We start from the raw sequence: 18279 nt of genomic DNA on the forward strand, positions 1-18279 counted from the left end.
TCTAGAATGTGCTTTCCGAATACAGTCCATAGTCACAACCTCAGACTTATAATGTAGCATCATAGCCATTGACAAGGAGAATAACTGGTATACCCACAAACCAAGCAATGTCCAAGCAAATACATGGAACTTTTTGAGTCATGGATATGAACCCGGAGCTCCTGTCAAAACTGGTGATAGAGTGATGAAGCACACTTGTCAGTATGGGGGTGTCAGCAAAGGAAATTTGTTTTTTTTTAATGGGCCATCATTAACCATTAGCAAGTTCATGAGAGAACTCTACGAGAGTTGAGAGTTTAAGCTGCAGTGTCCCTTAAATTAATCCTTTGACTCTGCTTCTTGGAGGAGAACGAACAAATGGTCACAGAATGCTAATGTGCCATGCTCAGTGATTTCCTGACTCCTGAACTACAGCAGAAGGAACTGCAACAGGATGTCTGGTTTCAACAAGATTGTGTGAGACATTTCCAGAAATGTTAATCTCACGTTTGATGATGGCCATTACCTTGCACAGTTACCGTTCTCACAGTCCCTGATTCTTAACTTGGAGCGCAATCAAGGAAAGAACTTACGTTCTGGAATAAAAATCAGAGAATGTGTCAACTTGTTAATGGATCTGCGTGATGCTCATATTCTGCATGTCAGCTGACTCCTAAAATTATTTGTCCAAAATTTCCTGATATTCTTCATGAACACAGTAATTTGTACTATTTTCTAATAATCTATTATATTTATTGTTATCAATGTTCATCTAAGTACTGACTTTATATAAAGGCTTATTTGTATACACTGTACTGTGTTTTATATATGAAGAAGAAGAAAAAGTTAAATATTGTAGAGTACCCTCGGAATAAGTAAGTCGGATGCAATAACAACCAAAAACGAACAATCAAACTCACTTGTTGCACGGCAAGACACAAAGACCGCAGCACTTTTCCATTCCAGTCAGATTCTTCTCCGCCTCCTTCATATCAGCGTTGATCTGGTCCATGCCCTCCTCGATGCGGTCCAGTTGTTCTGAGGATCATCAGAGCACAGATCAAGCAGCATGCATTTAACCGTCTTTACACCATGCCTAAACAAATCATTTAGACTGAAAATAAAGCTTGTTAATTTACCGAGTAACAAATATAACCATCAAAAAGCGTTACTGTTCAAATGCAACTTCCTTTCTATAGTACAACAAAGTTAACAAGATGAATTGTTGCTTGATAATATGCATTTCATTTACTCTAAATACAGTGCACAATACATTGTCTCAAAAGGATTAAAACCGCTACAGTAAATAAAACATTATATATAATGTTTATCAAAATAAAATCAGAACTGGTCTTTATTGTAATTACACTAAAAAGAGAAGCAATAAACACTCACAGGTAACAAGTTTATTTGTAAAAACACTGAAGTTTTACTTTTGATCGTGAAGCAAGGATAAGCAGAGGAGTCATTGTAACAAAGCCCACAAGTGTCTCAAGATTAGGCTACAAACACCCGTCACAATGTGTACTTACTGCCTTGGTCATCTAGATTACTCAATGTCTTAATACCCATATCTTGGCCCTAAAATAAAAGCAGAGAAAAAACATGCAACATGTCTGGGATCAATAAAGCAAGCATGCACTTGGCAATAAAACAAAATTGCAAGAAATGTGGAGCCGACTGGGAGTTGCTCAAGTTATGTGGAGGCGACTCAAGTCAGGTATGATACCAAAATCTAATACTGCACTAACAACTAAACCTATAATGACTAAGCCAAACATTACCATTAATTACAATCAATGATTAACCCCCCCCCCATCACCAGGACTATGATTTTCAAGTACTTTATTGACATCCATTAATTGTTGGTAATCCTAAAAGCTTCGTCCATGCCAAGTTCCATGTCTATATGTAGGGGGGATAAACACACACACACACTACAATGCTCGTTTTAATGCTGTTTTTTTCCCCAATTTGAGCCGATTCTCATAATAATACCATTAGAAATATACACGAATATTCAGAATTCACAAATGCACAGCATAAATTAACGATCAAAAGCACTACAGAGAATGGGATGCAGGTACTGACCTATATAGAAGCAGCATCAAACGTATTTAATAATTTGTACAACATTAAACAATAGGTCATGGAATAAACTTTTATCTTTACCTCATTTAATGAAAATACCAATTTGTAACTATCGAACTCACTCATTAAGCCCAGTATTTATCATGCACAGAACTGCTTGCATAGACGATTCAAGCAAATGTGCAACTTGTTCATGTAGCGATTATATTGAACATCAATATATTAACACTATACTTGAATGACCATCAGTATTGAGTAATGTTAATTACACAACTACTGGTGTAAGGTATAAAGTAAAAAATCAAATCACTCTTAAGTGGCACATGATATGTCCCATTATGCACCAGTGAAGTACATAAAGAATGTCACATACTGGACGTAGAATGTACCGATTTCCTTAACCAAGCTCTTACCACATTATTATGAATGCAACAGACTGCACAATTTCAATGCACAGCTGTTTGAATCTTTCCCCTAATTTCCAACCTACATTTGAACTAGAGAGAAGAAAATAAAAAGAGCATCACCTTGGTGGTTCCCCACTGCTTACGCATTAGCACACTGAGGAACCCACCAATACACCAGGTCCACCTAAACTATGGACGAGAATCTTACTCTCTCGCAAGGGTGTGGAATTTCATTTAATTTCTGGTCTATAGACCAGAAATGAATTTGCCACAAAATTGATTCAGGTGAAAATAACAGCAATAAAGTACTCTACCACAAGAAATGTTCAAGATCACTGAACAAGGAAACAAACACTTGCCATCTGCCTACTGTGAGGATTGGGAGCTAGTGAGCCTGCCTCATGAGGGTGTTTCCAAGACCTGCAGCCTCAAAAATGGCCCCAAACTACATAAACAAAACTAGTGCCCACTAGTTCGCTCCACACTTCCCCCTCCTTTGGAGGCTGACGGGGGCAGGCCACAACGTGCAAGCCGCTGTGGCCGTCTGCTATCAGTTTGACGAATGATGTCAAATGGTTCTTTTGCTTCTTCCCTTTTTAAAGGGAAGACGCAATGAACCATGAAGGGTCAAAGGGGACCCACAGCCCCAGTTCAATACTCCCCCCACACCCAAGAAACTGAAGTTGAGGGTCCTGGGGCAGAACCATCATCCATGCCCACTGCCTGGGGCAGAGAGGTGGAGTCCAGGGAAGAGGCTTTAAGAGAAACAACCAGTTGGCAAGAATACCCAGAAGCCTCGGCAGGACCAGCTGGCTCAACTGCCTCTGCACCCGAATCAGAAGGGGCAACCTCTGGAGCTTCCCAAGCAACATCATCCCAAGTTAAACCCCCCCTGGCCTGAACCCAAAACCCTCAGACGTTTCTGTGCCAGAAGCATAGAGCTAGGACTAGAGAGAGAGCAAACAATGCCTGATAGGGAAGGAAGGGGAGGTGCGGATGAAGCCAAGATCGAGTTGACCAACACCTCCAATTCCAGGGTCCCTAAAAATCAAGTGAGGCAGCATCTAAATGGGCACACACCCTAGACTGCTGTAACACAGAAAATCTCACACCAAGAGCAGTCACTGATAAGCCAGAGCATCATCAGGATAGATAGCAAGAAGAACAATGACATGAACACTCCCTGCATGATCTGGGGTCAAAGGTGTCACCGACTCAACAGGTAGCATGGTGGAGGCAGATCCAAGGAACATCGCTAAGTAGCATGGATGATGTGCACCCCTCAAACTCGTATAAAGCGAGAGCGAGTTTGGGGAGGAACATCCCTGGCCATCGAGCCTGTGGAGAATTACCAGGGCCTGAAGGTTACAATCCAAACAGGGCACACTGGCTCTGGGGCACTATGGTGATAGTACTCTTAAAAGTGCTATGCAAATTAATCCAGCCTAGCTAAAATGGATGGAAAACTACTTCATTGTACTGAAGTGCAGCACCCATAAACCCAGTGCATCCCACCAGCAAAGATGCTTTAACCAAGGAAAAGACAGAAGCCCAAAGACACCAGACTTATCTCAAGGAGAAGGAAACTACTAGCGGGGCAGACCTCTAAAGAAATGTATACCAAACACTTCAGGGAAGAAAATCCCGGCAGTGCAAGAACAGCACTAGGGAGCACCCAGGGAAAGGAACCCTGAACATGTGCAGCTCCAAGAGCACCAAACCCCTGGTTCACACCACACAAGGAAGCAAGCAAGCAACAGCCACCAAGGCAAAAGCATGAGGAGGAGGGGGGGGGGGCCCCATCAGGGCCAGAGTTAGTGGCAAACCGGACACCAGATACAGAGAACTAATGGTGGACTGGCTCGTAAGCCACGGCCTGCCCTCTCCTCCCCCAAATGTGGGGAGAGCAAATTTTATGACATTTTTTATTGTTTACGAGTGTGGGGGGAGTTCTATGGCCATTTTTGAGGCTGCTGGTCTCTAAGGCAGCCAGCTGTGGTTTGTTTCGACTCGCCGACTCCCTGGGTGCCTTCCTCGGTGGTGGCATAAATAACTATATATAAATGCCATGTCTCCCTGTGCCTCTGAGGGGACCAGGTTCTAGCTCTTGGTTCCCGGTAGGCCATAAAACTCGTGACTGATGGCACATTGGAGATGGTAGATTCAGGGAGCCATAAGAGGCTCCCACAAAAAAATTATTTTATGTAAATGTTTATTGTATTTATATGTAAATATGTTTGCAAATGAAATGCTATTAACATGTCATTGCATTTATTTTATATCCAATGACATTATTAGCGCTGATGTATAATTTATTGACCTGTATTTTTCCTTACAAAACTATTGCAATTACAATAATGTAATAATAATGCATTCACTCAACTGATTATTGCAGTAATGGCAAATATTCTTTGCCTAAGAGGCATGATTATTTATGAGGCACTCAATAACGTCTATCACAAAAACAGCTATCATGAATATCTGAGTAATTATTTAGCGAGTTGAAATTAAACTCGGATGGTGTGGTGCATTATCTGCGAGGCAAAGGAGTGAGTTATGGAGCTGGTGTTCCTAAATCTCTCACATTTTCCATTTGTTTTCTCAAAATATTTCGCTAGATATGACCTCTTGGAGTTGCCATGGGATGTGGGACTCGACCCTCTTTTAGTAAGAGCAATGACCCCCAACCCACCTCACCATCACCCTACAAAGTTGGCCAAGGCTATTTATAATGAGCAAGTTTAGAAAAAAGGTGTACATTGTGTATATGTATTAGCATCAAGCACCCATGAGCTGCACATGAGAGACGTGCACTTGACTCCTTATTAACCCTTGAACACCATGAAAACTTTACACCTAATAAAGAGCAAGCTTTGGGCTTTGTTAGAATGGTGAGCAACAAGGAGGCTCAGCTTTGTTAGAATGGCGAAGAGAAGTACTGTATTTGCCAGGCACTAGTATGCAATAGCCTCACTCAATAATACTGTACAAACAAAAACAAAAAACTAAATCCCTTACCCCCTTGTTCTCCTAACATATATAATGTTTTGGCACCAGCATCTTGGCTCTACAGAATAAGAAAAAGTAAAAAATTAACACTTCTCTGGTGTAAGGCACAGATGGGAGTGTCGGCTTAAAGTTACAAGACACTACCTGTCCGCGTAAACCGCACCAGACACTACTCTCATACACGGCGCACACAACACGGCACCCAAACACCATATGCTGTGTGAACAAGAGTAAGACGGCACAATGACATAAGATGTCATTCTTAACAAAACACAAAATACTCTCCCTTCACCAAGCATCACCACCAGTCAAACATGCACAAAATCGACAGAAGCTTTGTCCAACAATGCTACTGCTAAGTATGATATTATATATTTCTCTGTAAAAAAAAAATAATTTAAAAAATATAAACCAAAGCTGCAAAATTACACACACACACTTACACACCCTCTGCACGAGTTCTGGCGAGGCAAATTAGCACCTGTGCAATTTAAATTTTAACACATGAATTTAAACCATGTCAGTAGACAACATTCACAACATTCAGTTGCTCTTTCAGTGGACAACAGCCACAACCCATGTTTGACCTCGTCACTCTTCCATAACCATCTGTTGTCTTTTCAAAAGCTGCACAACACTTCTTGCATATGGCACCTCACAATTTGTGTTAATTTTATAATGTACTGTATTCCCTAATGCAAAATTATGAAAGTATTTAAGAGTAATGTATTTATGAGTAAAGTAGGCAATTAACTGCAAAAAGAGGAGGACTATACGAGGCACTGGAAGGCATCCCAATTTTACCTGAAGTTAATCTTAATAAAATAGTTGTGCTTCCAACAATATGGAAACTGGAAACAATTTTGCATGAAGACTTGCCCGAAACGCTGTGCGTATTAGTGGCTTTAGGCGCAGTATATACTACCTCTATCTAGAAATCAAACATTCTGCTTGTAACTATGTACATACAGTATGTACTTATACCTAAATAAAAATATTACTACTACGATTATTATTAATGTGAATTTTTTTTAATATTTAAATAAGTCATGTCTAAATAGTATCATAATTAATGATATTGTACTTTAAATGGGCAGCTTCGTTAATTCCAGATTCAAGCGAAATACAAAACTACCAACTTTAACATTTTTCCCTGCCTTTTTTTTTTATTTTTACAATTGGCATATCTTGAGGTTATCTTGAGATGTTTTCGTTGCTTTAATGTTCCCGCGGTCCGGTCCTCGACCAGGGCTCCACCCCCAGGAAGCAGCCTGTGACAGCTGCTGGTACCCAGGTACCTATTTTACTGCTAGATAACAGGGGCATAGGGCGAAAGAAACTCTGCCCATTGTTTCTCGCCGGCGCCCGGGATTGACCCCAGGACCACAGGATCACAAGTCCAGCTCCCGGCTTCCTTTAAATTAAAATATCAACACACTAATGCACTGCACTTAAATCTATCTTGTATGCCAATTACAGTAAAAAATTATTTACTACTCTACTTTCAAAGTCAAATGTAACTGCCTGACTAATGATCAGCAAAATCAAGTTGAAAGCTTTCGGCCAATATCTTAACGTTTGGCCAGTGGTGCTAGAACGTGTAGTAGTAGTTTAGTGACCAGAGAACTCTTACTAAATCCTAAGTAGGAGTTCAAAAATTATCTTGTGCGTGGTACAAGATAACATCATCAAATACTTTACATGAACTGAATCAACCAGTTGACTTTTCTTTCATACAGGTGATGAAAATAAAAATGTCAATTTTTGGTTCATAGTAACAACTTTAGACAAACACCAACCCGACTAAATATGCACTGTTGCTCACATGGGACAAAACCATACTAATGAATTCCAATGCAAGAATCAACAAAATTAAAAGATATGTTGAAAACTGCAAATTTTAAGAACAAAACACAGGTTCGAACTAAGGAAGCGAAGCTGCCAAAACAAGGATTCAACAGATCACTCTTGTAAACAGAGTGGTAGATAGTTGGAACAAGTGAGGTGGTGGAGGCCAAAACCGTCAGAGCATCATATGACACTGGGAAGACGGGACACCATGATCGTAGCTCTCGTCCTGCAACTCCACATAGGTAATTAGAAACTAAACTTAGTTCTGTTCCTTTAAGCCCACTCCGGTAATTACATGTAGGTAACTGTGTGTTTACACGACCTGAAAATAGTATTTTAATCATAGGCGACGTGATGCATTTTGAATACATTCTAACCCCCAATGCGCATTACACTACAAGAGTCCTGTTAATATCAGAAAAGTGGTAACAAAATACAGTAAAGAAACACAGATGAATCATACAAGTTTGCAAGATGACAACAAAAACTAATAATGTGTGCAGGCGATGAGTCACAATAACGTGGCTGAAGTATGTTGACCAGACCACACACTACAAGTTGAAGGGACGACGACGCTTCGGTCCGTCCTGGACCATTCTCAAGTCGACAATCGACTTGAGAATGGTCCAGGACGGAGCGAAACGTCGTCGTCCCTTCAACTTCTAGTGTGTGGTCTGGTCAACACTAATAATGTGTGTAAAAGGTAGCATGCTAAGGTTTGTCTGCACAATGCTGTCGGCTCCTTTGACACGTGTGATTCTTCAGCAGCTTGCGTGTGGTAACAATCCCACCTCAAAGAGCTCGACTAAAGCTGGATTATAAAATCGAATCATGCAGAAAAATTTCTTCTCTACAAACACACTTTTAAAAAAGAGAAATAACAGCGATTGTACTATTGCAAAAGAATCACAAATGTTGAATGGATTAAATACAACAAAAAAGTATGAGGGGATAAGATTGATAAATACTCGTGGCCATACATCTGTCTAATTAATATTCAAGTTTGAATACTCACCTCCCTGATCATCTAGGGCAACCAATGTGCGAATACCAGCTTCCTTTGACTGTTTGCATGTAAAGAATTATTGGCAATGACAATTTGTAATAAAGGTGTTGAAATTTCAACTGTTATAGCAAGGGGGAGAAAAGTGTCAAATGAGGCATCTCTGATGGCAAGTGTTTTCCAAGGAACATTAAAAGAAAATCATTGAATGACCACTTGTACAGAGAACCTGTACAGGTGAACATACAGAATGAACACCTGTATGTTCTCTCTGTACAGAGAACCTGTACAGGTGAACATACAAAATGAACACCTGTATGTTCTCTCTGTACAGAGAACCTGTACAGGTGAACATACAGAATGAACACCTGTATGTTCTCTCTGTACAGAGAACCTGTACAGGTGAACATACAGAATGAACACCTGTATGTTCTCTCTGTACAGAGAACCTGTACAGGTGAACATACAAAATGAACACCTGTATGTTCTCTCTGTACAGAGAACCTGTACAGGTGAACATACAGAATGAACACCTGTATGTTCTCTCTGTACAGAGAACCTGTACAGGTGAACATACAGAATGAACACCTGTATGTTCTCTCTGTACAGAGAACCTGTACAGGTGAACATACAGAATGAACACCTGTATGTTCTCTCTGTACAGAGAACCTGAATCATTATAATCTCCAGTAACTAACAATTTACAAAACTTTACTAATTTCATATGACTGATATACACTACTTAAAGATAGCATTTAGTAACTGCAATTAATTACAATTGTATTTACATGAATGTATATATTAAGTGCTACTGTATGGTAACTTTCCAACTATATATTTTTTAAATTGATTAATTATAGAACTAAATTTCTATGCTACATGGAGCTATTGTAAAAGTTTAAATGAATTAAATATATTTTCTTGCATTAAAGTATTTAACATTTCTCACGTGTAGGCCAAGATGATATTTTAACACTTGCAGCACATGGCTTCTCTTGTTAACTTTATATAAAGTATGTAAGTTACTATTTGATGGAATATATTCCAATTACTCTTGTAGAGTTGGATTTTCTCTCAGGGTAGAATATAGCACCAACATTCAAGTCCCATCATACCTTAACCACCTCACTGCTCACCTGGTTTCGGCACAAACTTCATAGTGCAATTATTAAGGACATTTTGTCGTCGTTTTCAAAAATGTTCATGTGAAGTTAACGTCAAAATGTTTCCAAGCTCAACCATTTTCATTTCAAAACAGTGAAAATGGAAACATTAAAAAAACATTAAAATATAGCCTAATTAAAAAAAATAGCACAACTCTCAAGAGTGCCTCAAGACACACTGCGCAGTACAGTGGTTAAGTGTTACAGTGTGATGAACACGAGAAATGTCACCACTTTCTTAATTATTGTACAAGATCAGCAAACTTGTTTACATTAGAGCTTCAGGACAAATAATTTATCTAAAATTGCTATTTATTAAATTTCCCCCATTACTTAAATGCAAAACATTGACTTCTACGTCACCATATTTCATATTGTAGAGTAGATTATTAACGAATTTACAGAAATAATAATACTGTACCTACTGTCATATCCCTCTAGAAATCACCCACGATTTGGAAACTTATCGACTTTGAAACATTGATGTTGGAGGACTGAATTACTGTATACTGTATTACAGTATCTACAGCATTAGTGATTAATACTACAGAACTAAATAACTTAAGTATTTAAAGCTAGTGCACAATTATTCCTAGTTTCTTGACAATGTCAACAATTTGATCAAAGGTAAACAATGATTTGAGAATATGAAATTAAAATTATATTACGACCATGTCAAATGCCACAACTAAAATGTTATATTTTCCCCACAAACTGTGTACAGTACAGTACAGTCAAGTCTTGATTAACAGACATTAACCATTCCATTTCTCAATGAAACTCGAAATTCCATTCATGCTAAATCCTTCTGTAAATAATCCTATTATAGCAGTGCTATACTTGTTAAATAGCAGTGCAAACAGCATAATATACTTTAAAATAAAGATGTATGATCTTCCCGCTAAAGACCAAGTGCCTCTATCAAATTAGTGATAAAACAGGCAATACAGTATACAGAATTTCCTAAATCAGTACAGTATTGTAATGCAAAATCATCCCTTCTGTCCTGTTACATCAAATGGCAATACTGTATTTAAAATACAAAATTACATGGTTGCACAGGGGCCCATAAGAGCGAGAATGGAATCTGGCGACTTATAGAAATCTCTGCCATGAGCCAACTTTATTTTCAGATGACCAGGCCTAGGGTATTAAAACTTGACTGTAATGTTACAGATTTACATCTAATACTGTAGTTCTACTGCTCTACTATTATTTTCTGCAGTTCAAAAAAAGCAACAAATTTGTTAATGCAAAATAATCATCTCATGACTGCAAATTATGTAGTGGTTGATGCTTTACCAAAATGGCATGAGCAGTCCAGATTAAGTTGGCACGTGCACATACCTCTTCGCATAGTGACAGCATCCGCCGCGTCGACTCCAAGGTTTCATCTGTCTGCTGGCTCGCCTTGTACTGCAGCTCCTGCAGATCCGACCTGGGTTCTATTGCCCCGTCACCCATCGTCTCCTGCAAATACACAACACGGTTACATCTGCACTGTGATTTAAGTTTACCCTGGCCTTGATTCCGTCTCGACCAACTTGCTTCCACTCTTTTGGTGTATGCTGCTAACAATCAATTTCCAGCATCTAATTATAGTTGCAGAAACAAATACTTGCTTGTGCATAGACAAGACTCCCTTGTGTAAACATAAACCCAGTTTAATGAAAATAAAGTTAATTTTTGTTTATTTTAAGAACAAATCAAAAGCACTTTTCCGAGCAGTACACTTTCTTGCTCCCCAAGGCAAGATCCTACAGATCAATGGCTACGATTTGGGAGTGTCAGGGCAAACACACATTCTACATCAGTGTGGCTGTTAACTTTATGAGCCGTCAATTCTCGGTCATACTAGAACTAACGGGAGACACGGGGGAATATTAAATCCAACCCAGAATGCAGGACGAGAGTACACTTCTTTAAAAGCTTTAAATGTGTTGCCAAACACTACTTGGGATCACAAGTAACAACAAGTAGCACTTCATATCAATAGCCAACAAAGCCTCTTCTTCACTTGCAGGAGAGGAGTCACAATAACATGGCTAAAGTATGTTGACCAGACCACACACTAGAAGGTGTGGTCTGGTCAACAACCTCTTCTTCACTACTATACAGTACACCCAAAACAAACACAGACCCCAATCTCGTTACATTATGCCTGGCTTTCCGTCTAAAAAAAAAAATAAGAAATAAGTAAGGAAAAGAAAAGAGGGACTGAAAGAGCCCAAGTATACTATTTAACCTTTATCACACATTGTTGCTAAGGCAAGTATGAGCAGAAGTCATAAAATGTAAATATGACTGACAACTGGGCTGCAGTTGAGATGACAGAAGCTGCAGGAGGAAAAGCAGCCAAAAAAAAAAAAACAGTAAGCTGCAATCCATGGCATCCAACTCCACTGAAGGATGGTCACAGGGAAACTGCACAAGGTTATGCATGGGAGAGCAGGTGGAGATTGGAAAAATACTTGAAGGCAAACAATAATTTTGATCTCTAAAACCCCCAAGGATTTTGAGCTCAAATGACATCCTGATTCCAGCACAGGACATAACAAAAACAACATCTTTAATTCGGCAAACTTCTGAATAATCATATGCTCGTGGAAAATGGTTGGCGAGAGATCCGAACCTCAACCAGTCCCTGAACTTCAGGTGGATAGGAACACCCCCAGAAGATCCAGGGCTATGAGCCAAGATTCCCTCAAATTCACCTGGTGAATCACAAACACCAATTATTTAGAAGGATGGGCAAGAGGTACAAGTGCTAACAAGTCCTAAGGTAAGCCGATCCTGTTGGAGCAAGTCAAGAGAGGCAGCAGGAACAGCACTTACACTGGAAAATACCACTTCACAGGCACTACACAAAGGTAAGAGTCTGGGAAGAAAACCTATCACATCACTATCTTCCTTTCAACAATTTCAGCATTGGTTTATCTGGCTAAAATGAATATTTTTAATTCGCTGAATGCCTGCTGTACTTGCCATCTGGATGGAGGAGAGTAAGGGTAGAGAAGGGACGGGGGTGGAGTCAACCAGACTGCAAGCTAAACACATGGCAAAACTCTCACATGAATCCCAAAGGAATAGCCCAAACATTGGTAGAATAACAGCCACTGCCAGTACAGAATCAAACACTAGTAACACTGCTGCCCCCTTCCCTGGTGAGCCACTCATACAGTACTGTATCAGTTTAAGCTTTAAAAGAATACAAAAACTGAGAGAAAGGGAACTTGGCATCCACCAGGTGAGTGTATGCCGGAAAACTTGTAGCCACAAGTTATGACAAGATGAAAATCTGGACAAGGAGCTGCCAGCCACAAACCTCAAGATAGAATTAGGGCATCCAGCATCCTATTCAAGGAACCTAGCTAAACATTTCACCGGGCTACAGCCAGAAACCAAATTTATATGCAAACTCTAAATGAGCCAGGTTCAGGTCAGATGCAAAGGTCTGATCACAGTCCTTAAATCCATCCCAGAATGCGGATCCTTATAAGGATCCAATCACAGTCCTCAAATCCAACCCAGAATGCAGATCCCTATAAGGATCCAATCACAGTCCTTGCCTCCACCTTGCATCAAAGGGAAAAACTGATAGAATCCAAAACTACACAAAGAGCAGAAAAAAAAAGGATACCTGTACATGCAGGCGATGAGTCACAATAACGTGGCTGAAGTATGTTGACCAGACCACACACTAGAAATTGAAGGAACGACGACGTTTCGGTCCGTCCTGGACCATTCTCAAGTCGATTGTCGATTCTCAAGTCAAGTCGATTGGATTCTCAAGACAATCGACTTGAGAATGGTCCAGGACGGACCGAAACGTCGTCGTCCCTTCAATTTCTAGTGTGTGGTCTGGTCAACATACCTGTACATCATACTCTAACTGAACTGTAGGACACACACACCCCAGCCTGGAGACGTGTGCTATCTGCCCTGAAACCCAAACCCTAAGTAGTCAAAAGAAAACCACAAAAGGGTCTATGCCCCTATGCCAAAAGAATGGCAGACTTGCGAGCCAAGTCAAGGACGACAGCCAAACCCGCCCAAGCCAATACCAGAAGAGGGCACTAAGGGAGCCCCTGGGTTCCAGCTGTAGTGGGAAAGCCACTCTATACCCACATGAGTAACCTGGGGATAAAGCAGCAGTGAGGAAGTTGCAGCCGTATGTACCCCCTTGATTTCCAAAAATTATGCAATTTGTTAAATTGAATAAAACGTGCACAGCATGAATGTGCAATACATGAACAAACCAGGCACTGAAGATGCGCAGTTACAAGTTCACACACACCAAAAGCTCATCAACACAAGAAATATTCAATATTTAATGATTACTGTACTGCAGTTACATCAAGCCAACGGAGCCAACAAGGAAAACTGACGAGTTTGGGTCTGGAGACTTTACTGGGGGTGTTAGCAATGCCATCAAATGACAAGACGTGGGTAGTGGAGCAACTGAATGGGTTACTTAATAGACAACAAGGGTACTGACTGATGGTCCATGAGATGCCAAGTAGCACTTACTCAAATTTGATATGAATTCACTTTCTGGCTGCATTCTGGATTGGAATGAATTGATTATTCTCCAGTCTCTCCCCAGCACTAGCCCGCCCTATAAAAGATGGTGCACTAGTGCGGCAGGGAACTTTTCAGTGTCTACCAACCCTCTTCATCCAACTAACTAACCAAGGAATAGTACGATCTTTCCCTAAGGATGTCCCCGAGGGAAAGCTCAGAATTTAACATTTTACCGCTGCGTTCAACTTGTACATGTCTTCAATAAAACGTGTGGTTTATAGAAAAGGCAAAACATATTACATGTAAACCAATTAAAAAATTACACTTTTAGTTTACTTTTAGATTTATATATAAAACACTTGCTTAATGAACATAATATGCATACACAGTATTTTAAGCACATGCAAATTGTGGGAACATTATTAAGAAAACCCATATGAATTCAAAACAAAATATTTATGCCTTTAATTAAAGAAACACTTAGCTTTGAGAGGATGACAACTATGGAAGCATCAACTTTCAAATTATCAAGCAAAAAAGGAATGAAATTCAAGTTAAATTTAGTATAAACAGGTTATTAAGAAGACACGAGATAGAAATCGTGCGCATGTTTGCCAGGCCACCAGAACCTAAATACATGCACACGTCCATGACCGTATACACTCGTATATCTATACATATCCTAACATACAACATGTATACATTGTTGTGATGTACAGTACATACAATATTTACAACATTCTCAAGCAGCAAGGTCATTACTAATATTCAGATAAACACATCAATAAAGCACCAAAACTTTTTCATTGTGGTTACCTTGAATGTTTGCATCAGGTTTTATTCACATTCTCTTGTACTGTACTGTCTATATATGTACCATATGAACAAGTACGTCAGTACAGCACTGTACACACACATTCAAGCATACAAAGTTGCGCACACACACACACGGGCATGTGCAGTTGTGCACACGCACACTTTTCTAAGGGGATTTAACAAAAAGGGACAAAGAAGCAGCGTTCAAAATCAGTTACAGTGGAATAAGAACACAAGACATTCTGACCAAAATAAGTGACAGCTGCCAAAACTAACTTCCAGAATTTAATAGTGCTGCGCAAATACAATGCTTTACATGAAGTGGCTGAAGCTAATGCAAGACAAGTTTAATGTAAATAAGGATGCTTAGAGGACAGTAATTGCACTGTTTACAAAGGTGGGACACAGGACCTGATGCTTGGCCCCTACAAGCACATCCAGATGACCCTTCTCTCACACACGCACACCTCTCACACAGTAATCGTCTGGAGGATGAAACAATCTTCCGGTTGAAGGGGTTAAAACTACCGCTAGCTTTAAATCTAAATTTGATGAAAGATGGATGGCCATAAATCCAGCTCTCTTCGTGTAATTAAATTAGGTAGTTATAAACATGCACACACGAAACTACTAAAACGATAACAATAAGCTCTTAAGGTGTTACGTGCCATGGCAAGAGCCTTAAAGAAAGTAAGGTTACTGTATAAGCTATGAAAAGACCAATTCATGCAGCTTCTTAATTATGATTAACTTTAAAGCTTTAATATAAAAAAAATTATTATTTTAACATACAATATGAGTAAATAAAAAGTTAACATAATTGTTGTGTATGTGTATGATTTACATGGAAGGGTGAGTGCACAGACCCCTAGAGCGTGAGCGCAGTCCAAGAGGGCACAGGCCACATGGGTGCGCACACAACCAACTAATGCACAATAAGTCACATAAATAAAGCACATGAAATTTGCATGTATTGAGCCGACATACATCGCTGCGTGAACTGATGTTGCTGGATGCACTCGGTATACCCGATTCTCACATTCAAGAACAAACTTGTATACTTTTAAAAGGTGTGAAAACTTGTTAAAACTCTATAGCTCGAGTTAATCAATTTAATGCAACATTAAATTTCGACGAGAACAAAATCTCTCTCTAGATTTTAATTAAACAATTTATTCTAAAGGTCTAAAAGCATCATTTGTGTACTTCAATGAATAAAATAAACATTTGTTGGGACAGCAGAAAATATAAAAATAGGCAAGCTAATCCCTTTCTAGAGCAACAGCTAATTTTTGTGCTTCGCTCACTAGCACAGTTATTTAATACTTAGTTCTGGATACTGTATGCAAACTATCAGTTTACCTATAATGCAGTTGTATTTATACTACAATATGCATGTGCATTCGAGCACACCACTTTCAGCTAAGGCGGTCTGGGAGGGTCATTCAAGAGTTGCGGGGATGGATGGGAGGATTGCCCAATGATGCACGAGAGGGTCATCCATGGATGGGAGGGGGGGATGGATGGGTCGTCCAAAGGTGGGGGGGGGGGGAATGATGGAATGGTCGTGGGGAACGATACTGTAGTTTGGAGAGCATCGTTTGGGTCATCAGGGGGTGAATAACTGCAGGGATGCCGATCCTTGTAACCACACCACAAAGAGGTTGGTAGGGGGCAGCAGTTGGGAGGGACCTCATCAGAAAAGGGGTGGGGGGAAGTTGTCAGAGTGAGGAGAAACGGTTATTGGTGAGAGGGAGCAGCTGAGTGTGTTATTGGGGAGGGATGGTTGGGGGGGTTGTGGAGGGGGTCTAACGGTTGGGAGGGTCATTGTGGGGTGGGCTGATGGTTGGGAGGGCCAATAGGGGAAAGGGAAGGGGGGGAGGGGTAACGGTTGGGAGGGTTGTGGATGCAGCAGCAGGATGAGCAGTTGGGAGAGTCGTCTGGGAAGGACAACAGTTCGGGGGGTCATGAGAATGGTCGGGAATGTCGTATGGGCTCAAGATTCGTCAGGGAAGAAAGGGGCTGGGGGAGACCGGGGAGAGATGGCTGGTAGGGCAGTAGGGAAACGGGGGGTAATGGTGTATGGTGTGGGGTAAGGAGGGATAGTAACCTCATTGGCTTTAACTGAACTATATGTTACACAGATCTCTAATGCTATCCATGGAGGACAGAAGAAAATGTATATACTGTATGCTGGTTAGCATTGTAAATGTGTGGCCACGTTTGTGGTAGATAAAAAAAAAATGGATATAAAACTATCCCTACCCGTCCCAATTTAACAGGGATAAACGTTGTTGCTATTGGACTACATCAATTTCACTTGTAGTGACGTAATTTGCCTCAATCTTAAGTGTCTAAGGTTTTAGTATATTGAGACATTTAAGATGCTGAATGGAAACCTCAAGAAAACACATACACTGTATATAGTAAATATGAAATCATAAGGAATCCCTAATGGAAAACAGCTAATACTTCAGGTATACATTTTTATTAAATGTCATGCATCGGATCTCTATGTAAATACTATTAATATATAGTAATTGCAGTTGCCTTTGTGTATGTACTGCTATTCTGAGAGTAGCTGCAATATACAGCTTTCTAAATGACAAGGTAATAGTCATTTTCAAACTTCCAAAGTGTAGCTCGACTTGACAGTACAGAAATACAACAAACATCAAGCCAGAAAAAAAATGAATATTGGTTGTCTGTCTTGCTTGAAACCTTAGAACTAAACTTCACATGCTATGAAGTCTTTCACATAACAATTTACTCCATTTACATAAAGTTAAATCACTAAAAATGATCTTAATGGTAATATTGAAAGCAATTTTTTTTTTGGGGGGGATACTGCTTTGAGTACAGCAGCATAATGATTGCATTCCGTCTGAGGAATAATGTGATTCAGTGATAGTAAGTCCCTGGTTATACTGGACTAATAGTACACTAGCATTAACTGGAGTCTATTGCTACTACAGGCATGAAGGAAATGACCAAGATGCGACTTGAGATCTAGCCACTGGTGCTGGCATCGTCAACTCTGCCTCACTCACCGTGGCCATGTTGTCTTGTTCCTGTGTTAGTTATGAAACGTGAAATCAGAGGAGACACAAAGTGAGAATCATTATAATGCTATTACAAAACACCAAGAATAAATCTAAAATTGTTTAAACTAACTTTCTGAAAAGTAATTTTAAATATCAGAATTACAAGGAAAGGTTTATTTTTTTAATAACAACTATACCAAGTATCCAGAAGTAGACATGTCAATAATAGTTTCTAATTAGAGCATTTATTCTAAAATTATATTAGTGCCGGTATCAAAACATGCCATCCAACATCCTTACTGTACAATTCTATGTAAAAGCACAACAATTGTTCGCAGGATGCGAACAATTTGCCGCTTGAACACTTTGTGCTCGGAAGTCGACCGTTTGCT

General features: G+C 39.8%; 1 protein-coding gene across 5 annotated transcripts in view; it reads right to left on the minus strand.

Annotated features, from left to right (window-relative positions):
- LOC123772860 (synaptosomal-associated protein 25) overlaps positions 1–18016 on the minus strand; it is a 53805-nt gene extending 35789 nt beyond the window's left edge. Inside the window, exons 1-4 of one of the 5 annotated variants that reach the window (XM_069323318.1) lie at positions 17894–18016; positions 10851–10973; positions 5496–5544; positions 900–1017 (exon numbers count right to left, since the gene is read on the minus strand). In XM_069323318.1, coding sequence (XP_069179419.1) covers positions 900–1017; positions 5496–5544; positions 10851–10973; positions 17894–17902 — 299 coding nt within the window. In that variant the 5' untranslated portion in view covers positions 17903–18016. Of the gene's footprint in view, positions 1–899; positions 1018–1511; positions 1561–5495; positions 5545–8352; positions 8402–10850; positions 10974–17893 lie in introns of all 5 variants that reach the window. The other 4 variants (XM_069323319.1, XM_069323317.1, XM_069323315.1 and 1 more) reach the window with 4 other exon arrangements.
- Between the last annotated feature and the right edge of the window lie 263 nt (positions 18017–18279).

The sequence above is a fragment of the Procambarus clarkii genome, chromosome 12, assembly GCF_040958095.1.
Source record: "Procambarus clarkii isolate CNS0578487 chromosome 12, FALCON_Pclarkii_2.0, whole genome shotgun sequence".
Taxonomy (NCBI): Eukaryota; Metazoa; Arthropoda; class Malacostraca; order Decapoda; family Cambaridae; genus Procambarus; species Procambarus clarkii.